The following is a 23,331-nucleotide window of genomic DNA, read 5'->3' on the forward strand; positions in this document are numbered from 1 at the left end:
TGTTATCAAAATATTTTTTGATATTTATCTATAATATTAAAGGCAATCAAGGTTAAATAGCAGGAAACATGTATTATTTGAGTTCTCTTTATCATTCTTCTTTGCTTTGTAAAATGTTTTGAAATTAACACACACATTTTTCATTTGTCAGATGCATACTTCTACTGGAGGAGGATTTTGTGACTGTGGGGACACAGAAGCATGGAAAACTGGTCCTTTTTGTATAAGTCATGAACCTGGAAGAGCAGGTACCACAAAAGAGGTAAGAATATTACTATTTTTTAATTGCTATTTTAAGCTTGATGAAATTAAATAGAAATGTTATTTGTATGGGTTAAGCTGAATTCCTTCGAGAATCCTGATTTTATGTTCTAATATTTAAATGTAAGGAGTTGTATTTGATTCTAGAGGATTTAAAGATTTGATAAATTGATAAAGGTTTGATTCCATATTTCTCTAAAGGAGTGAATTTACACTGAAAAGATGAATTCAGAATACTTGTTTGTTAAGCAGTCAGTTTGATAAGTAAGAATAAACAATATATTATCCTAAAAGAGTGAATGGAAGTAGTTATTATGAAACAGGAGGATATAATGAATTAGAAAACAATAGAACTGACACATAAATTCTGTAATTGCTATTCTTAAAGGAAAAAAAAAAATCAACGAACATATTATCCACTATACCTCCTAATCAAGAAAAAAAACTGTAAGCCCAGATAGCGACAATTAAAAAGGAGAATGGGAAAATGACCATTGAACCACAGACACAGGAGGATTATAAAAGGCTATTTATATGACTCTGTGCAAAGACATTTGAAAATAGATTCCTTTATCCAACAGTATAGTTATAATTTATTCAAAAACAGAAAAAACTTGAACAGTTAATAACCATTGAAGAAATTTAAAAAGTTGTCACAAGAAAGTACTTTCTAAAAAATGCCGTGCTCAAATGGTTTCACAGAAGAATCCTTTTTAAAACTTAAGGAATAAATAGTTTTTGTATTCTTTAAACTGTTCCTGATAACTCTATAACACTGAATATCCCTAGGGTCTATATTTTGATCTCTTAAGTACCATTTTCTACTAAAAGAAACCAGGCCTTGTTGTAAAAATACCTGACTCCAGATATGAATTAGGGAATAGGTGAGGTAGGCTGGTGAGGATGGATTTGTGTCAAAAGAACCTAAAACTCAGTTTTAGGATACTTTTGGATACTTTCCTCCTAAGATGGGGAGTAAGGCATATTCTGCTTTGCCACAGTAAGTATCCATTCATTAGTATAATGGACCTTCCAGCTGAGGCAGTTAGACAAGAAAAAGATATAAAAAGCACCCAAATTGGAAAGGAAGAAGTAAAACTGTTTGCAGATGATGTGATTTTGTATATAGAAAATCCTAAGGAATCCATTAAAACATTGTTAGAACTAATAAACAAGTTCAGCACGATTGCAGGATATGAGATACAAAAATTACTTGTATTTTATACATTAGTAATGAACAATCCAAAGATAAAATTAAGAAAAAAGAAGTACAAAATTTATTTAATTTGAAAAGATATATGCACCCTTGTTTATGCAGCATTATTTACAGTAGCCAAGATATTGAATCAACCTAAGTGCTCATGAAGTTTACAAAACTAGCCTCCTTCTTCCTACCTTTTGGGGTTCCAGTCTGTTTGTGGTTTTCCTGAGTCATATGGCCTCAGAACACTGAATTGAGTCCTGAACTAACCTGGTCTTCTTGGGTTTCTTTGGATTTATAATTAGATTCAAAAAGAAATAGATCATTCAGGCTTGTTATGTCCGCAGATCTGTATACTCAGGAACAGATTCATGATCTGAATGTGAGAGCATACTTACAGCTAGGATATAACGAATAAGTTGCCCCCCAAGAGTCCTCTGTGCTTCACCTTTGTTTTGTCTCTGCTTTGGTGAGTGTGAAATCCATACTCTGCCAGGTGTGTGGCATTGTGCCAGCCCTAATAGGGATTTACCAAGTGTAATTAGACCTGGTCAATACCAATCAGCCTATAGTCCAGCATTTAGCAATATCTCTATAAGTATGTTTAAGGGAAATTTCTTTCTAGTTCTGTAGTACATTTCAGGTTTATTATTAAGGTTTTTTAAAAATTGATTTTGATCATCACTCTGTTGTTCCCTCTGATGGACCTTATAATATATATATATAAAAGCTATAAATGATTTATTTAAAAGTTTCTTCTCTACTAACTAGAACTCTTCTGAAGAACTTAGCTTCTGATATAGTATGGAAGTAATAAGTAGATTCTTCTAACTTTTCATTTCAGACTACTTCGATTAAGAATTGAAAGGAAATATTTCTAAAGCTAAAGAAGATAAGAAATAAGAACATAGTGGATTAATGTTGCTCTTAGTACCTTTGGCACTCTTTTTCTCTCTTTCTAGCAAAAGCTTCTGAGTAAAATCTCCAGAGAAAAGGTGACATATTGAAGAGATGGTAGAAAAGAAAATAATAAAGCGTTGGGGAGTAGGAAGAATAGGTGCAGAAGAGTAAATGTGTAGATTAATGTTTTGGTCACCACAGAATAAAATGCAGTTCATTAGTATGGTGTATAGCAGGTAGGTTAAAAAATTGAATATTAAAGCCTTCTACTGAATTTCTATTGGATTTTTATGTGTGTGTGTGTATGTGTGTGTGTCTTATTAAAGAGCTACTATATTTGTTTTCCTGCTTACTGCTTTGTTTAAACAACTTATTGAGTTATGATTTGCATACTATATTAAAAAACTCACCCATTTCAAGAGTATACTTTAGTACTTTTTTAGCATGTAGTTTATTTTTATGGCCAAATAATATTCCATTGTATGGATTATGCATCATTTTATTTATCCATTCATCAGTCTATGGAAATCTAGGTTGTTTCCACTTTTTGGCTATTATGAGTAATGCTGCTATGAGTATTTGTGTGCAAATTTTTTGTGTAGATATATGTTTTCATTTTTCTTGGGTAGATATCTCAGGGTGGAACTGGTGGATTATAAGGTCACTATACTTAACATTTTGAGCATCTCTCAGACTTTTCCAAATTGTACCATCTTACATTTCCATCAGCAGTGTATAAGGTTCAGGTTTCTCCGCATTCTGGCCAACACTTGTTACCTGCCTTTTTGATAATAGTCACCTTAGCAGGTATGAAGAGGCATCTCACTATGGTTTTGACTTGCATTTCACTAATGGTTTATGATGCAGAGCAGTTAAATGCTTTTTTTTTTTTAGCTAATTGGTTTGAACAAACCTTATTAAGGAAGTGGTATCCTTTAATGAAATGAACATTTTTTTCCCATGAAAGTCAAAAGACTCGGATGTTAGTATTGCTTTTTATATCCATTTAGAGGCTCTTTGACCTTGAATGGGATCTTTTTAAAAAAAAAATTTTTTTAGTATTTATTTATATTTGGCTGTGCTGGGTCTTTGTCGCTACAAGCAGGTGTTCTCTAGTTGTGGCAAGCAGGGACAACTCTCTAGTTGCAGTGCACGGGATTCTCATTGTGGTGGCTTCTCTTGTTGCTGTGTGTGGGCTCTAGAACACATGGGGTTCCATAGTTGTGGCACATGGGTTTAGTTGCCCCAAGACATGTGGAATCTTCCTATACTAAGGATCAAACCCATGTCCCCTGTGTTGGCAGGCAGATCCTTAACCACTGGACTACCCCAGAAGTCCTTAGATGGAATCTTTATCTCTTAAATGCCATAAATTTTCTGCCTTAACAGAGTGGCTGTAAGGATTGGTTGGAATAAATTAAATGAGAAATGCTTTTGTAAACTGTAGGGAAAAACAAAACCCTATAACTCGTTGTTCTCTGATATGATTAGTTTACTCAGGCAGAGAAGAACATTCATAAGGAAGAGCGTCATAAGGGAGGCTTCCATGATTTTGCCTCCTTTCCTTTCTGTCATCTGTAGCACCAACTTGGCCACAAGGAATTCAGCTAAACAGTGTGAACAGCAACCTCTTGGGCTGAAGTTAAATTCATTCTGGAGGATGGTGTAAATGAACTTATTAATATTGATCTTATAAATTAATAACATTATCATTCTCATCCACTTACTTGTATACAACATTGAGAATATGTTTTTCTATACTTTCTTGCAGAACTTACGCTGTCCATTGAATGAAGAGGTAATTGCCCAAGCCAGGAAAATATTCCCTTCGGTGATAAAATACATTGTAGAAATGACTATATGGGAAGAAGAAAAAGAACTGCCTCCTGAACTCCAGAAAAGGTAGGGGATTTTTTTAAAGGGGGAAGTTTTCATGATGGTTATTTATATTGCAAAATGAGTATTTGAAAAATGTCTTTTGTTTTTATCTAGTGTTTTAACTTAACTATCATTGTGAAAATTTTATATAGAGAATTTTTCCAAAATGTCCATTTATATGAAATGCTCTGCTAAGACATCATACAGAAGTTAAGGCAAAAGAAGGGCTTAATCAGGAGCTTCTGATTTTTTAAGAAAAAACATTTTGGGGGTGTTGTTCTAAATGATTTACAAGTTCTTAGCAGCCATTCATCCCAGCAAGGAAGTAAATTTCCCAGTTTGATCCTGGCCTGGACCAACTTCCAGGTTCCCTGAGAGGTTCGTGAACTAAGGTGGGGACTTCAGAACAGTGTTTCCCTTGTAGTCCAGATCTTGAGCACTTTTCTTGATCAAAAATTTTGATGGTCAGAATAAGGAGATATATCCCTTTGTCCTATGCTTTGGGATCTAGGATTATTTCACGTGTAGGAATTTAAGAGGTTTTTTGTTTTTGTTTTTAGCTAAAACCCAGCAATTTCTAACAACCATAAGTCTTTTAGTGACAGCAATATTGGCTCTTAATTTGCAAGAGGCGAAAGAGAATTCAAGACCTGATATGAAATACAGTTTGGGCATTGTGGGAATTTTTCTACCTGTGTAATATTAGGAGTTTCACAAATCTAAATACAGTTTTTTGAGTTTACTGGGTTTATTTGTATTCTTTTAGGAGAAAGACTTAAGAATTTCAATTTTTAAAGACATTGAATGTATCATTTTGACTTTTACGGGACCATAAACTGCTTGGAAAAATAAAGGTCATCAGAAATTATGTCCAAAAAAGTTTTAATTTCAAATACATTGATAGCATCAGTTAAATGCTTTAAGAAATTTTGTGTTGGTAAGCATAATTCTAGCAGTCTGCCTGTCTAAAAAGGGTGGGTTGCTTGAATGTGGTCATGTAGGTAGACAGCACTGTACTTCAGATTCACAGATCTGATTTCTAATTCTCATTGTTTCTTGGCTTTGGGACGAAAGAGAAGTCTTTTTGAATCTCTTATTTCCTAAGCTACAAGAGGCTTGAGAAAAGCTGCCTCTTAGAGTTATGAGGATCAATTGACTATTTAGTGGAAGATTATTATAATCTGTTTAAAACTGGTGGTGATTTCTGACATTTGTGTAGCTGTAGCACACAACCATTTTCACATATTTTATAAGGTCCTCACACTCAAATGGAGATATTATACATCTTTTCTTAGAGATGTAAAAGATACCATCATCTCAGCAAGATTAAATGCTTAAGTGATTTGTCTGAGGTTTTGCAGTCAAATGGTAGTGCTGGCACTTAAAATCTATACACCATAAAAAAAAACTTCAATGTACTATAAAACCAGTACTTCTTAAAATAAATAGAAGGTAGAAACAAAAATAAATGAAAACTAAATGTTAGTGAAATCTTGACTGTTTATCATTCCCTGCTTGAAAGTTCTGAGCCTGAGGTTTGTTTCCCTTTGTCAGAGTGGGAGATTAGCAAGAGTTATGAATGGTATTAAAGATATACTGCCACTTAATGAGAATAACATTTTACTTCTGGAAGTAAGAAAAATTCGGGGATAAACATGAAAAAACTGATACTTTTATCAGAGTTTTAAAATTTTATGGCACTGTACCACTTAACATCTCCTATACTAGTATTAGAGTGGTATTTTGGAGAAGAAAATGGCAACCCACTCCAGTATTCTTGCCTGGAAAATCCCATGGACAGAGGAGCCTCTTAGGCTGCAATCCATGGGGTCTCAAAGAGTCGGACACGACTTCACTTTCACTTTTCTCATACATAGGAAACTACATGGTGCTACTCATCACAGGGCATTTTTTATTTTAGTCTGGTTTTCATGTTTTCCTTTGCTTATTTGTTGCATTGTCTGAATATGTATCTTTTTGTTTTAAACAGGGAGAAAAATGATAGATACTACTGTGTCCTTTTCAATGACGAACACCATTCATATGACCATGTCATATACAGTCTACAAAGAGCTCTTGACTGTGAACTTGCAGAGGCCCAGATGCACACCACCGCCATAGACAAAGAGGTTCGTGAGTTTCATTTGAATTATTATACTGTCTTCTTCAGCTTCCTGGAAATTGGGTGTTGCCAAGTAGCTCTGTAGCCCTTGCCAAGTGCTTTCGTAGTGTGTTAGGTACAACCATGCTCTTCATTTATTCCTTATAGCCTAAGTAAATTGGTTGAAACTTGGTTTTTCTGTGTGTGTATATTATAGTTTTAGATTTCTATTATTTTCCTTTTTTAGTCTAAATAGAAAGTTACTGAATATATTTGGCAAAGAGCAGTTAAGAGTGTCAGCTCAACCTTAGTTCTGTTTCTGTAAATTATTGAATAAATGACTAAATACATGAATCCTGAAAAGTTGGTTAGCTTAACAGTATTTATTAAAACTATTTATAGAATAATGTTGATAACATGGCTCAGCTTTTATTTAACACCCATCCAAAGCAAAATGTGTTCTTCAGATAAGCAGAAGAAATATTAACCTAATCCCTACCCTCAAGAGGAGTGTAACACAGTGGAAGAAGCATCATGACACTAGTTACTGGTATTGTGATTCTAGGACTTGAGAAGTCAGTATCCGCTAGGCCACACCTCTAACCCACTAGTGGACTACATGTATATTATGTAACACATGTTAAAGAATTTCAGTTTCACTCATGAAAAGTATCTAAGGCCTATATTAATAATAGTAGTTTATTAAAGCTAATTTATTGTTATCTAATAGAGTACAATAAGTAAATAATGACATTCTTGTGAAATAAGAAATCTGAGTCCCTAAAGCATAGAAATTCCCTACTAGTGGCACTGAAAGTTCTGAAGCTGCATCAGATCAGATCAGATCAGATCAGTCGCTCAGTCGTGTCCAACTCTTTGCGACCCCATGAATCGCAGCACTCCAGGCCTCCCTGTCCATCACCAACTCCGGGAGTTCACTCAGACTCACGTCCATCGAGTCGGTGATGCCATCCAGCCATCTCATCCTCTGTTGTCCCCTTCTCCTCCTGCCCCCAATCCCTCCCAGCATCAGAGTCTTTTCCAATGAGTCAACTCTTCGCATGAAGTGGCCAAAGTACTGGAGTTTCAACTTTACCATCATTCCTTCCAAAGAAATCCCAGGGCTGATCTCCTTCAGAATGGACTGATTGGATCTCCTTGCAGTCCAAGGGACTGTCAAGAGTCTGTTTATCTTATAGGTGTTATCAATCTTAGGATTTTTAGGTGGTCAAAAATGATTAATAATTAAGAGCTTGTTGGGTCTTTGGGTTTTATATTATTTGTTGATTGGGATTGTCAATCTACTACTTAATTCTCATGTTTGTCTATAATTAGGGCCGTCGGGCTGTTAAAGCAGGTGCTTTTGCTGCTTGCCAGGAAGCAAAGGAAGATATAAAGGTAATTTTCTGAATTAGGGTCAAAACGAAAATGTTAAGTGGAATGTACAAGAGCTCAAGTAAAACAGTTATATTGTTGAAGTGGTTTGACATCCTAAGTAAACATAAGTTTGGAGCATTTAGACCCAGAGTTTTGAAAATGTAACAGTTATATGATTTGTTTTTTTGAGAACTAGATCACTTTTAAAACAAAAATTTAAAAACTAGTTTGTTTCTAATATTCCTTTCATTTGTAGAGTCATTCAGAAAATGTCTCTCAACATCCACTTCATGTAGAAGTATTACACTCTGAGGTTATGGCGCATCAGAAATTTGCTTTGCGTCTGGGGTCCTGGATGAATAAAATTATGAGCTACTCAAGTAAGCATATAGCCTGTTTTTCTTATTTTTCATAAAATATTGTCTTTTTAAATAGCCACAGATTTTAAAATGTTGTTGAGTATAAAGTAAAATGATTGTTGTTTGTTTTTTATGCATTTTGATTATTTTCAGTATTGCATTTCAAATGCTATGAATAATGTTTTTTTGGCTCTTGATTCTCTGATGTTGACAGAATTATTCTTGACATCAAGTATGAGAGCATTTACTGTTAGTTTTTTCATATGTTCTTATAGGAAATGTATTTTTGGGAGAAATACTTTAAGAATAAAAACTATGTAACTTCTTTTGTTTGTAGGTGACTTCAGACAGATCTTTTGCCAAGCTTGCCTTAGAGAAGAACCTGGCTCAGAGAATCCCTGTCTCATAAGCAGGTTAATGCTTTGGGATGCAAAACTTTATAAAGGTAGGTAGATCTTTACTTACACTTCTTGCTTTGAAGCAAAGGAATATTACAGCTGTAGTGGAGTTGTGATCTCTTTTGTTTATTAAATCAATGAACTTGATAAGATATTATATTTTCAGGGTGAGATTAAGCAGTCAATATGTATTCCTCTGTGTTAAAACCCAGGAAGATTGCCTTTTAATTGTAGTGCCTTTTCAATTAGTCAGAACCAGTAAAAAAGAGTATGTATGTATTCATGTAGTAATGCCATTATAAAAGCCATATTAATTTTCATTTTTAAAATCTAAACGAAGACCCAAAAGTAAAAATTTAGAGAAAGCCTTAAGGGGATGGAGAAGGGAAGGTACATAGGATAGTTTTTAGTGAGACACAATATAAAGAAATGGAGAAAGGTTGGCGAAGTAGGATGAAGTAAAAGGTACAGCGGTGAGACGGGTACAGAAAATAAGGGAAAAGGCATTACATGTATGTATCTCAAATTCTAGTTCTTAAATATTAACGTGATAAGCGCCACTAATATTTGAGTCCTTGAAGTCTGTTAGCATGTGAAATATTTTTATAGTGTTCTGCCACTACTAATAGCTAAAATGTTTTCTTTGCTTTGGCAATGCTCCTCCCACTTCTCCCCAAAATGATTTATAGGTGCCCGTAAGATCCTTCACGAGTTGATCTTCAGCAGTTTTTTTATGGAGATGGAATACAAAAAATTCTTTGCTATGGAATTTGTGAAGGTAATTGCTCTTTATAAATAGATGTCAACAAATGAAAATAGAAAACCATTTTGTAAGTGAAATAATGGAAACAAAAGGGATAATTACAGATCAGGAATTTAATTTTACAGCTTATTTGTTTTTCAAAAAGTTCATCATTTAACTTCACATTTGGTAGTATGAAAACAGTAGTCTAAGAGGAGATAGTTGGAAAATGACCTGTTATTTGCATAGACAAAGCAATAGGAAGTTGTCACAATTATGAGTACATTTATCTTTTCTAATCATTTGTCTGTTAGTTAAAATTGTAACAAGAGCAGTGACTAGTTGAAAGAAGAGCACGGAAAAGGAACAGATATATATACATGCTAAAAGGAGGCAGAAATTTGATGGGTAACAGTTATACTTAACTATCTGAGGCTAGAATATACAAATTTATATCTTTTTTAAAAAATTTATTTCAATTGGAGGATTTGCTTTACAATATTGTAGTGGTTTTTGCCATACATTGACATGAATTGGTCACAGGTGTACATGTGTCCCACATCCCGAAGCCCCCTCCCACCCTCCTCATCCCATCCCTCTGGGTTGTCCCAGTGCACCGGCTTTGAGTGCCCTGTTTCACGCATCAAACTTAGACTGGTCATCTATTTCATGTATGGTAATATACATGTTTCAATACTTTTCTCTCAAATCATCCCATGCTCGCCTTCTCCCACAGAGTCTAAAAGTCTGTGCTTTATATCTCTCTTTTGTTGTCTTGTGTATAGGGTCGTCATTACTGTCTTTCTAAATTCCATATATATGTGTTAATATACCGCATTGGTCTTTTTCTTTCTGACTTCACTCTGTATAATAGACTCCAGTTTCATCCATCTCATTAGAACTGATTCAAATGTGTTCTTTTTAATAGCTGAGTAATATTCCATTGTGTATATGTACCACAGCTTTCTTATCCATTCATCTGCCAATGGACATCTAGGTTGCTTCCATGTCCTGGCTATTGTTAACAGTGCTGCGATGAAAATTGGGGTACACATGTCTCTTTCAATTCTGGTTTCCTCAGTGTGTATGCCCCGCAGTGGGACTGCTGGGTCATATGGCACTTCTATTTCCAGTTTTTTAAGGAATCTCCACACTGTCCTCCATAGTGGCTGTACTAGTTTGCATTCCCACCAACAGTGTAAGAGTGTTCCCTTTTCTCCACACCCTCTCCAGCATTTATTGCTTGTAGACTTTTGGATCACAGCTGTTCTGACCGGCAAGAGATAGTACCTCATTGTGATTTTGATTTGCATTTCTCTGATCATGAGTGATGTTGAGCATCTTTTCATGTGTTTGTTAGCCATCTGTATATCTTCTTTAGAGAAATGTCTGTTTAGTTCTTTGGCCCATTTTTTGATTGGGTCATTTATTTTTCTGGAATTGAGCTGCAGGAGTTGCTTGTATGTTTTTGAGATTCTTTGTCAATTGCTTCATTTGCTATTATTTTCTCCCATTCTGAAGGCTGTCTTTTCACCTTGCTTATAGTTTCCTTTGTTGTGCAAAAAAGCTTTTAATTTTAATTAGGTCCCATTTGTTTATTTTTGCTTATATTTCCATTACTCTGGGAGGTGGGTCATAGAGGATTTTGCTGTGATTTATGTCAGATAGTGTTTTGCCTATGTTTTCCTTTAGGAGTTTTATAGTTTCTGATCTTACATTTAGATCTTTAATTCATTTTGAGTTTATTTTTGTGTATGGTGTTATAAAGTGTTCTAGTTTCATTCTTTTACAGGTGGTTGAGCAGTTTTTCCAGCACCGCTTGTTAAAGAGATTGTCTTTTCTCCATTGTATATTTTTGCCTCCTTTGTAAAAGATAAGGTGTCCACAGGTGCATGGATTTATCTCTGGGCTTTCTATTTTGTTCCATTGATCTGTATTTCTGTCTTTGTGCCAATACCATACTGTCTTCTTGATGACTATAGCTTTATAGTATAGTCTGAAGTCAGGCAGGTTGATTCCTCCACTTCTATTCTTCTTTCTCAAGATTGCTTTGGTATTCAAGGCTTTTTGTATTTCCATACAAATTGTGAAATTATTTGTTTTAGTTCTCTGAAAAATACCGTTGGTAGCTTGATCGATATTGCATTGAATCTGTAGTTTCCTTTGGGTAGTATACTCATTTTCACTATATGGATTCTTCCGATCCATGAACATGGTATATTTCTCCATCTATTTGTGTCATCTTTGATTTCTTTCATCAGTGTTTTATAGTTTTCTATATATAGGTATTTTGTTTCTTTAGGTAGATTTATTCCTAAGTATTTTATTCTTTTTTTTTTTTGCTATGGTAAATGAGATTGTTTCCTTAATTTCTCTTTCTCTTTTCTCATTGTTAGTGTATAGGAATGCAAGGGATTTCTGTATATTAATTTTATATGCTGCAACTATATTCATTGATTAGCTCTAGTAATTTTCTGGTGGTGTCTTCAGAGTTTTCTATGTAGAGAATCATGCCATCTACAAACAGTGAGAGTTTTACTTCTTTTCCAATTTGGGTTCCTTTTATTTCTTTGTCTTCTCTGATTGCTGTGGCTAAAACTTCCAAAACTATATTGAATAGTAGTGGTGAGAGCGGGCACCCTTATCTTGTTCCTGATTTTATGGGAAATGCTTTCAGTTTTTCACCATTAAGGATAATGTTTGCTGTGGGTTTATCATATATGGCTTTTATTATGTTGAGGTATATTCCTTCTATGCCTGCTTTCTGGAGAGTTTTTATCATAATGGGTGTTGAATTTTGTCAAAGGTTTTCTCTGCATCTGTTGAGATAATCATATGGTTTTTATCTTTCAATTTATTAATGTGTTATATGACATTGATTGATTTGCAGTATTGAAGAATCCTTGCATCCTTGGCGTAAAGCCCACTTGGTCATGATGTATGATCTTTTTAATAGATTGTTGGATTCTGTTTGCTAGAATTTTGTTGAGAATTTTTGCATCTGTGTTTATCATGAGATTGGCGTATAGTTTTCTTTTGTCTCTTTTGTGATCTTTATTTCAAAGTCTATTTTATCTGATGTTAGTATTGCTACTCCTGCTTTCTTTTGGTCTACATTCGCATGAAATATCTTTTGCCAGCTCTTCACTTTCAGTCTGTATGTGTCCCTTGGCTTGAGGTGGATCTCTTGTAGACAGCATATATAGGGGTCTTATTTTTGTATCCATCCAGCCAGTCTGTCTGTGGTTGGGGCATTCAACCTATTTACATTTAAGGTAATTATTGATAGGTATGATCCCGTTGCCATCTACTTGGTTGTTTTGGGTTTGAGTTTATAAACCTTTTCTGTGTTTCCTTTCTAGAGAAGATCCTATAGCATTTGTTGATGAACTGGTTTGGTAGTGCTGAATTCTCCCAGCTTTTGCTTGTCTGTAAAGCTTTTGAATTCTCCTTCATATTTGAAAGAGATCCTTGCTGGGAATAGTAATCTTGGTTGTAGGTTTTTCTCTTTCAGCACTGTAAGTATGTCCTGCCTTTCCCTCCTGGCCTGAAGAGTTTCTATTGAAGGATCAGCTGTTATCCTTATGGGGATCCCTTTGTATGTTATTTGTTGCTTTTCCCTTGCTGCTTTTGATATTTGCTCTTCATTAGTTTGATTAATATGTGTCTTGGGGTGTTTTTCCTTGGGTTTATTCTGTTTGGGACTCTCTGGGTTTCTTGGACTTGGGTGTCTATTTCATTCCCCATTTTAGGGAAGTTTTCAACTATTATCTCCTCAGGTATTTTCTCATGCCCTGTCTTTTTGTCTTGTTCTTCTGGGACACCTATGATTCGAATGTTTGGGTGTTTAACATTATGCCAGAGGTCTCTGAGGTTGTCCCCATTTCTTTCTATTCTTTTTTCTTTTTTCCTCTCTGCTTCATTTATCTCCACCATTCTGTCTTCCACCTCACTTATCCTATCTTCTGCCTCAGTTATTCTACTGTTGGTTTCCTCCAGAGTGTTTTTGATCTCATTTATTGCATTATTATTTTTTTTTTTTTGCATTATTCATTATTGATTGACTCTTCTTTATTTCTTCAAGGTCCTTGTTAAACATTTCCTGCATCTTCTCAATCCTTGTCTCTAGTCTATTTATCTATAACTCCATTTTGTTTTCAAGATTTTGGATCAGCTGTATTATCATTATTCTGAATCTTTTTCAGGTAGACTCCATATCTCCTCCTCTTTTGTTTGGTTTGGTGAGCATTTATCATGTTCCCTTACCTGCTGAATATTTCTCTGCCTTTTCATTTTGTTTCGATTGCTGTGTTTGGGGTGCCTTTTCTGTATGCTGGAAGTTTGTGTTTCCTCTTTATTGTGGAGCATGCTTCCTGTGGGTGGGTTTGGACTAGTGGCTTGTCAGGGTTTCCTGGTTAGGGGAGCTTGCATCTGTGTTCTGGTGGGTGGACCTGGATCTTTTCTCTCTGGAGCTCAATGAAGTGTCCAGTAGTGAGTTTTGGGGTGTCTGTGAGTTTGGCATGGCTTTGGACAGCTTGTCTTTTAATGTTCAGGGTTGTGTTCCTGCTTTGCTGGAGAATTAGCATGGTATGTCTTGCTCTGGAACTTGTCCCTTGGGTGGACCTTCGTTTCCGTGTAGATATGGAGGCTTTGAGTGAGCTCTTGTCTATTAATGTCCCCTGGAATCAGGAATTCTCTGATGTTCTCAAGTTTTAGAGCTAAGCCACCTGCCTCTGGTTTTCTGTCCTTTTCTTATAGTGGCCTCAAGATTTCTCCATCCATACAGCACAGATGAGAAAACATCTAGGTTAATGGTGAAGCAATTTTCCACAGCAGGGGTCACCCAGAGAGAGTCACAGTTACATAGAGAATAGAAGAGAGAGGAGGGAGATAGAGGTGACCAGGAGGAGAAGCTGCTGCTAAGTCGCTTCAGTCGTGTCTGACTCTGCGCGACCCCATAGACGGCAGCCCACCAGGCTCCCCCGTCCCTGGGATTCTCCAGGCAAGAACACTGGAGTGAGTTGCCATTTCCTTCTCCAATGCATGCAAGTGAAAAGTGAAAGTGAAGTCGCTCAGTCGTGTCTGACTCTTAGCGACCCCATGGACTGCAGCCCACCAGGCTCCTCCATCCATGGGATTTTCCAGGCAAGAGTACTGAAGTGGGGCGCCATTGCCTTCTCTGAGGAGGAGAAGAAGAGGAGTCAAAAGTGGAAAGAGCAGTCTAGCCAGTAATCAGTTCCCTAAGTGCTCTCCACAATCTGGAACACCCAGAGAGATTCACAGAGTTACACAGAGAAGAGAAGAGGGAGGAAGGAGATAGAAATGACCAGGAGAAAAGGGGCAGTCAAAGAGGAGAGACAAGTCTAGCCAGTAATCAGTTCCCTAAGTGTTCTCCACAGCCCAGAATACCCCAAGAGATTCACAGAGTTAAGTCGAGAAAAGACGGGGGAGGGAGGATTTAGAGATGACCTGGGGGAGGAAAGGGAGAGTCAAAAGGGGAGAGAGAAATCAAGCCAGTAATCACACCCCTGAGTGAAAATGGATCCTGAAGATTAGATTCTTAAAGGTACAAAATTGATAACAAATACCAAAAAAGCAGAGATTAAAAGTCTAGAGTAGAGGTTAGACTTTCAAAAAAACAATATTGAAAATACAAAACAAAATCAATCACAAAAAATTATAAAATATATATATATGAAACTTGCTTTAAAAATAGGGTCTTTTTTCCTGCAACATAACAGTAGGTTATAAAAATGAAAATTAAAGGAGTAATAAAGAGGTTAAACTTTAAAAAAATGAAAAAGTGATAATAGTAAAAATGTATCTAGGAATTTCTCTGAAGCTGTTGTGGGCAGTGTGGGGTCAGTTCAGTTTTAGATAGTTCTTTGTTCCAGCTTGTACTTGTTCCCACGGTCTATAGGCCCCTCCAGTGCTTAGTCAATGTTAACTACAGGGTTTTAATCTGTTGCACCTGACACTTCCAAAGCTGTTCCCTCTTCTTTATTTTGGCTTCCTCTGTTTGCAAGTCTCTTCAGTGTCTAATTTCTGCCCTGACACAAGGAAGCAAAGGTGGTCACTTATTTAGGCTTACTTGTTCAGTTGTGTTGTGGGGAGGGAGGGACACTGCCAACAAATATTGCTGGCATGTGTGGGGAGTGCTCGCAGTGTATGGACCACACTGGGTTTGCCCCAGCTCATGGCAGCATGTGCTTCCTGGGTCTACACTGCTCGGGCTCCAGGGTGCTCTGCAGGGGCATTGTCCAAAGCAGGCCCTGCAGTTTTTGCACTTCTCAGGTCTAAGCTGCTCAGGTTCTCGGGTACTCCGCAAGGGCACAGACTAGGTTGGGCATGCGTTTTGTGCCCTTCCCAGGTCTAAGCAGCTCAGGCAACCAGGTGTTTGGCAAATGCACTGTCCCAGGTGGAACATGCATCTTAATCACCTCCCCAGTCCCAGCCACGTGGTTTCCCAGGTAGGCTGCATATCTCTTATGGTGAGCTGATCTCAGGCTGCGACACTCCTGGCAGATGTCAACTGTCCAGGATCCCAGGAGGACATGGTTAGCAACTGGAAGCCTGCTCACAGTTTAGTGGAGGATGCCCATCTCTGGGACCAAGATTGGAGCAGCCCCTTGCCTTCCAACTCTGGCTGTCACACACCTGCTTCTCTGCCTCCAGCAGAGGGGAGAGGCCTGTACACCGCCCGCTAGCTCTCCTTTGGTATTGGCTCAATCCTTTGTTCTGTGAGCAGCACAGGCTGTGCTTTAGAGCCTTTTGCGGGAAAGTTCTCTCTTTTTTTTTCCTCTCCAACAATCCCACAGTTTGGATTGCTATCTCACGTTAGCTCCCTCAGATTGTCCTCAGGGCATTCAGGCCCAGTCCTTATCCTAAGCACCGATTATGCAGCCTTCACCTCCCTGTCCAGCTCCTGCTGGCTGGTGGCAAACGCAAGCGTTTGGGATACTTTTCCACTGGCAGTTGTGTTTAGGTGAGTATTCTGTGGGTTTTTGTTTTTGTTTTTTTCTCCCGGTTATGCTGCCCTCTGAGATTCTGAAACTCCCCACAGACCCACCTGTGAGAGGGTTTCCTACTGTTTGGGAAACTTTTCCTCTTTCACAGCTCCCTCCCCAGGACCGGTCTCTGTCCCTAACTCTTTTGTCTCTCTTTTTGTCTTTTATGTTTTGTCCTACCTTCTTTCAAGGAGAATGGGCTGCCTTTCTGGGTACCTGGTGTCTTCCGCCAGTGTTCAGAAATTGTTTTGTGGAAGTTGCTCAGCATTCAAATGATCTTTTGATGAATTTGTGGGAGGAAGTGTCCTATTCCCTCCGCCTTCTTAGAACTGCTTCTATAGCTTTTTAATATTGTTTTGTTGATCTATTGTATATCCCTTACACTGTTATATTTTCTTGTGTGTCTCTCAAGTTAAATTAGTTAGAACATGTACTTCTTTAAATCTTTTACTTTGTCTTATACAGAGGTATGCAAGAAATACTTGTTAGTTTCTTCTGATTTTGAGTTGCACAAAATTCTGCAAAACTTAGAACAGAGGTAGAATCAGAATGGAATTGGAAGCAGAACATGAAATAGTGGTTATCATAGGTAAATGATAATGTGGGATAAGATACTTGCACTTCCTTGATTTTATAATTAGATTGATGAAAGCAGCTAAGATATTTGGTTTCTTGAAAGGTGATGACAACTCAAATTATCAACTCTATTCTTCAGAAACTCTTTAGAGATAGAATAAAGGACCATGTATGTGATCTGAAATGAAGTTTTTTCTTTATACAACAGCAGTTCACCATCCTTAGGATTACCTGTTAAACTTCGTGTGAATTCTAATGGAATTAAATATTTAGGTTAAGGATCTAATACTGTGCTTATATATAATAGCTGCTTGAGGCATGACTGGATGTATTATTGTTTTTGTTCTTGCAAGATAGCAGGGTTGATTTTCATCTGGTATGCATTAGTATGGATAAGAAGTTATGCACAGCCAGCATCCATTCTGTTTAAGGCTGGATTGAATCTGATGATTGATTTTCTGGGTCATATCAGTTTTTAAATGCATTTAATATAGTCCCTGCTTTATTTCATTGGGAAGAAAATCTGCTAAAGATTGCCCCAGATTCTGTTTGGAGAAAGGATATATTGCACCTTTGCAGTCCTCTATGATTTTTACCTCTGTGTGTGTGTGTGTTTTCTTTTTTAAAAATCATTATTTCTTACTATACTAGATTGGATAGCTGAATTCCTATTCGATCTTTTGTTACTTGCTGTTTTAGTAAATTTTTATTAACTGTAGTATCTCCCTTTAATAAAAAGGTATTATAATACTTGCCATCTTATACATAGAAACAAATACAGCAGGTGTTAAAACTGGGATTTTAAAAGTTTTCAGTAGTCATTTATAATTGCTTCTCTACTTATTGTTGTATCTTTCAGTATTACAAGCAGCTCCAGAAAGACTATATCAGTGATGACCATGACAGAAGTATCTCTATAACTGCACTCTCAGTTCAGATGTTTACTGTTCCTACTTTGGTATGTATTAATTAGTCTTGACAATCTTTCTAAGTAACATTTGTTTTATTTTTAAAGAATTTTATTTAATGTTGAATTAAAACAATTTCTGAGTCACTATGTTCTATTCCACTTGGAAAGTTGAATAATTCTTCAGTGGTATCAGCATGTGAATACTTTAATGGTTCCCAAAGACTAGGTAACTCGTGGAGTGGGAGTGGTGTCTCTGAGTTGCTTTGAAAGTCCTCATTTCTGCAGGGGAACACCAGAGCTGGTTTCTCAGTGTCTAGAGTAACTTAGGAGCAGTGCCTTATTAATACCTTTACTCTTGTTGTTGTTGAGGGTGAGAGGAGAGCCTAAGATACAGCAAAACTGGGGGAGAGTATGACTGTTAGGCATTTGCAGGAGATGGTGCTGCAAGGCTTAGGAGGAGAGTGAAGGATTCTGCTTCCTTTTTGTACTACTACCATTGCTGTTTCTTATGGTCAGTTTGGTTTCTACTTTCTCTTTTCAAAGCCCAGAGAAAAGGATATGAAAGAGAAATTGAATTGTGAGTGAGGGGGAAATGTCAGAATACATAATGTATATGATAGAAGTCTGAAGTGTATCTATTTGTTCTACTTTGCTCACTGTATAATTAATAGTGGTAAACATTCATGTCAGTAATATGTGTAATGGGCTTTGGGTGTTCAGACAGGTGTTTTCTAGTTACTGAGAGGTAGGAAACTTTTAGAAAATAATTTCTCAGAAATTGCTATTCTGTGAGAATAGGACTGTGTTTGATGCTCAGCAAACATTTATTCAAAATGACTTACCAACCAAATGAATAGATAAAATCCATACTATAATGAGTTAATACTAATGACAATATTCTTGACATATTCTACAGGCTCGACATCTTATTGAAGAGCAGAATGTTATCTCTGTCATTACTGAAACTCTCCTGGAAGTTTTGCCTGAGTATTTGGATAGGAACAATAAATTCAACTTCCAGGGTTATAGCCAAGACAAATTGGGAAGAGTATATGCAGTAATTTGTGATCTAAAGTAAGTTGTTCGAGTCAAAAGGTGAGGGTACCTATTAAACACAGTTGGATTTATTCTATCCTATAAATAAACATCTGATCTTTTTGGTTATCTAGTGATGACGAGTACAAAGAACTGTGACTGTCATGTCAGTAAATCTCTTAAGTAAAGTCTTTTTATAAAGTTAAAATCAGGTCAATAAAGAAGATACTGAGGAAGGGCCTCTCATAGGAACTAGGGTCTTTTGGGATCATTAAATGAATCTCCATTGTAGTCAGCATGTCTTCCACTCACTTCCACTCATGCATTTTTCTTCTGCCCCTCTTGCGTAGTCTCTTTGTGGTTAGTTTCAAACGATCTTGTTGATGTGAATTTTTTTAATTCCCTTTTTCATACATATGATCAAGTTATAGATATTCATCCAAGGTTTCTTAAGATATTCTCGCTGAAGAGAATGGAGTTTCCTTTTAAACTAAAGTTGAAATCACATGATAGATCATATTTGGGATCATTGAACCTAAAAGGAAATAAATTTCTATTTTTTTAAAAATAGATGGCGACTACTGTAAGGATTATGCTATATAAAGTATTCAATAAATCATAAACTTCAAAAAATTATTTTAAGAATATATTGGCAAAATATGTTTCGTTTACTTTGCTGTTTAAAAAAAGAGCTCTGAGATATATATCACACAAAACAAACAAAAAATATACAAAAACTCCAAATGGCAGTACTTAATGTTTAGTGTTAAATTATTCTATTTGTCATTCCTTTGGTCTGCTGTATAGGAAAAATCTCTTTACTGTAGTTCTCATTACTCTGAAGTATTCTTATAACCGAGTTCCTTTTCTATCCAGATAAGTAGTGCATAATCACATCATTATTTTACCATATTTTATTCTATTTTGTGGATCTCTGACTATAATTATTCTCTACAGTAAATAATTTAGAGTTACTTCAACTCTTTGCGACCCCATAGACTATAGCCTGCCAGGCTTCTCTGTCCATGGAATTCTCCAGGCAAGAATACTGGAGTGGGTTGCCATTTCCTCCTCCAGGCTGCATCTCCTTGTCTCCTGCATTAGCAGGTGGGATTCTTCTACCATTGTACCACCTGGGAGGCCTACCCCTATGGTAAAACTTTAGGGTCCTTGGTTGGGAAGGTAATTTTAAAGTTTTCCCACTCTTGCAATGCTCACAACTTCTCTTCTACATCCTTATATAAGTAGACATATCTCTAAAGACAAGGAGAAGGGAAAATTAATGTCTTTTGAGGACTTATTTAATTCACTCTCACAAGGGTCCTGTGTTATTTATTAGTGACCATTGTGTGCTGAGGAACTTAACTTATTCTACTTCATTTTATTCTTGCAATGTTCTCATAAGGCAGGTGATATAATCTTTATTTGTAGATTATAATTATTTGCCTAAGGTCATAAAGCTAGTAAGTGGCCGGATTTGAGCCTAGCACTATTTATCTGTAATACTCATGTTCCTTTCACTACATCAAGTAGCCTCACAGACTACATAAACAGCAGTAAAGCCTTGTCTGAAACCTGGCCTAAAACACCAATCAGATATTCCCTTCATTTTACAAGTAATTATTGAGCCCCATTTCTCAGTCTCTCATTGTAGAAATTTTGTAGTCATTCTTATTATTTCCCCATAGCCTTATTCATTCACCACTTCTTCTTGAAACCCTTTTAAATCAGAAATAGCCACAAATACTTAATGCCTCTTAGTTGTTTCTTTTCTTCTTTACTCTTTCTTTTCTTCCTGTCTCTTGCATCTTCTTTACTTCCTAGGTCTCCTATAGGAGTCAGGCATAAACTATGTGAAGTCACAAGAAACTAGAAACAAATTCTTTTCTCTAGATCAGTGCTTCTCAAGTATTAATGACTGCAGATCATTGTGGGAGCTTGTTAAAAGGCAGACTGAGTAGATCTGACTAGAACCCAAGATTCTGCATTTCTAAAGATTTACTTGATGCTGATACTTCTGGTGTGTGAACCAACCTTTTGAGTAGCACTGTGCTCTAGAAAACAGCCAAACTTTGATACCATTTATTCATTGTGGTAAATTTAAACTTTAGCCTTTTTTACTTTTACTTTAAAGGAAAAGTTTAGAATATAATTAACATACATTAAAGTTATTTCTTTGATAAAGTCCAGATGATTGTATTTTAACTTTGAACATATTAATAGATATTTAAAGAAAGGAAAAAATTAAACCATAATCCTTATTATCTTTACAAATAAAATTAATTTTTCCTCCATATTTTTGCCTTTTCTTTTATGTTCTGCATTACTTCCTTTGTGCCCTTTTTTGGGGAGCTTAACTTTGGATTACAGTGTCCAGGATACATATCTGTTTTTTCCCTCTACACTGTGAACTTCAAGGGTTGGGTATCGTATCTGTTTCTGTTCCTGATACCTGTTGTGTAATAGGAATTGATTTGGGTTGACTGACTGCAAAATAATTTTTTATCAATTATTAATTACTCCTTCTTGAGAATTTATTTCATGGTAAACCTTCCCATTTCACATGAAACCAGTCATTTTCTTTGCAGCCTAAAGAAGTATTGTTCTTATAAATTGTAGGCAACATTGGGTCTGTTTATCTTTTGAAACAAATGTATTCGGATATGTAAGCCAGGATGACATAGGTGTTTATATCCTCCTTCTGGGATCAGGGCAAAGAATGCCTGGAGGTGGGAAGTCTGTTACAAATTTCCTGACCCACCAGCAGTAGTTTATCTTTGGTACTGAAATCAGATGGCAGGACTGAAAGGCTCTGGTAACCAGTACCGGAATATTCACACCAAGTTACAAATCTCTAGTCATACTAAGCAGCAACAATAAAGGTATTGAATCCTCAGGCCAAACTACTATATGCGTTGCAATTTTTCTGTAATTCTTATGACTACCTGCTTTAGGGGTAAAAGTATGTCATTTTAATGACTAAAATTAGTTTTTAACTTACAGAATATACTGAAACAGTTTGCACAGACAGCAGACATCCTGCACAGGTAGTTTTGACATGTATTTTGAGTCTGAGAGGATTTCATCTGGTCCTTCGGGTAAAGAGTATGAATGCTTCTAGAAAATTTGTATTGTGATTGTCCATCTGTGACCGGCTAGTTTCCTTCTAGATTCACTTAATCAGCCTAATTTTTGAGTGGAGAAGTCAGGCTTTAGCTTTGACATCTGCCTCTGGTAGAGCATTCACATTTTGCTGGCATAATTCTAGTGCTGCCTAGAATTGTAAGAAATTTGAATACATAATTTTGATGAATCAACATTGTCTATAGCCCTGAGAACCTTAAAATTATCTCAAAATAGGAAAGTAAAATGTTTCTTTGTCTCTTGAAATACTAGATACATCCTGATCAGCAAGCCCACAGTATGGACAGAAAGATTAAGAATGCAGTTCCTTGAAGGCTTTCGATCTTTTTTGAAGATTCTTACCTGTATGCAGGTATGATAGTTCTTCTGTACATCAGTAAGATAAATTTATTTTAAAAATTTAATCCCAATTTTTCATGTTTCGTTTTGAGCAAATTACAGTTTTGAGAAAGAATAATTGTAGCAAAGTAAAAGTAAAATTTAAACACTGCCTCACTGAACCTGCTTTCATAGACCTTAGTTAACTGCTGCTGTTACTATTAATGTTTATTACTGTATACTATGTGATAAGTGTTGTAAATATTTTCACGCATTATTTCTTTTGAACCTCATGGCAATCTTATGAGATAGTTACTATTATTATTCCCATTTTACATACAAGGGAATTATAGCTTAGAAATAATTTGACCAGGATCATACAGCTAGAGAGTGACAGTGAGAGTTTGAATCCATGCATTCTGACTTAGATAGCCATGTTTTAAAAAAATACTGAAGCATACATGAGTATGAACCTTGATGATTTTATATTTTGCCAATGGAGGAGCAAAGAAAGAGGGGGCATGTATGTATGTTAATTACTCTTTTGTTGTAGGGAATGGAAGAAATCAGAAGGCAAGTTGGGCAACACATAGAAGTAGATCCTGACTGGGAGGCTGCCATTGCTATACAGATGCAGTTGAAGAATATTTTACTAATGTTCCAAGAATGGTGTGCTTGTGATGTAAGTAAAGTTTGTTAGGAGGATCAGTGCCTTTTTAAGTGTTCTAATGGTTAATAGCACAGTTTTATGTTGCAACTTCCTTGATGTAAAGTTTTATTACTGCTGATATTTTCTTATATATTTGAATCATCTTATTAAATTTGTAGTTTTTTACACTTAGTTAGAAAATGTGCTCCATGGTATTCCATTTACTGCTGGGAAGAGTGGAGTTGAAAAAATACAACACACACTAATTAATAAATTAAATAAATTTATTTCCTTTGACATGAATATTAATAATATGAAAATTAAGATTAGACTTTTAAATAGTTCAACAATGGAAGTGGGTGGCTATTTATTCAATCAAGAGTCTTGTGTGCCTTAAACCATTAAAAATATTACTTTTAAAATACAGTACTAATGTTTTTCCTTAAGCAATAATTTTAGACCATAACCCTCTTTA

The 23,331-nt window shown here is 36.1% G+C and overlaps 1 protein-coding gene across 3 annotated transcripts in view; it reads left to right on the forward strand.

The window, feature by feature from the left end:
• Positions 1 to 23,331, forward strand: part of UBR1 (ubiquitin protein ligase E3 component n-recognin 1) — a 160,235-nt gene that overhangs the window by 36,072 nt on the left and 100,832 nt on the right. For all 3 annotated transcript variants that reach the window (XM_006066177.4, XM_044925139.2, XR_006542864.2), the window contains 11 exons: positions 152 to 262; positions 4,134 to 4,264; positions 6,231 to 6,369; positions 7,677 to 7,739; positions 7,975 to 8,098; positions 8,415 to 8,522; positions 9,165 to 9,253; positions 17,660 to 17,758; positions 18,627 to 18,784; positions 22,142 to 22,241; positions 22,761 to 22,889. In XM_006066177.4, the coding sequence (XP_006066239.1) occupies positions 152 to 262; positions 4,134 to 4,264; positions 6,231 to 6,369; positions 7,677 to 7,739; positions 7,975 to 8,098; positions 8,415 to 8,522; positions 9,165 to 9,253; positions 17,660 to 17,758; positions 18,627 to 18,784; positions 22,142 to 22,241; positions 22,761 to 22,889 (1,251 nt within the window). The remainder of the gene's footprint in view (positions 1 to 151; positions 263 to 4,133; positions 4,265 to 6,230; positions 6,370 to 7,676; positions 7,740 to 7,974; positions 8,099 to 8,414; positions 8,523 to 9,164; positions 9,254 to 17,659; positions 17,759 to 18,626; positions 18,785 to 22,141; positions 22,242 to 22,760; positions 22,890 to 23,331) is intronic.

Source organism: Bubalus bubalis, chromosome 11 (genome assembly GCF_019923935.1).
Source record: "Bubalus bubalis isolate 160015118507 breed Murrah chromosome 11, NDDB_SH_1, whole genome shotgun sequence".
Taxonomy (NCBI): Eukaryota; Metazoa; Chordata; class Mammalia; order Artiodactyla; family Bovidae; genus Bubalus; species Bubalus bubalis.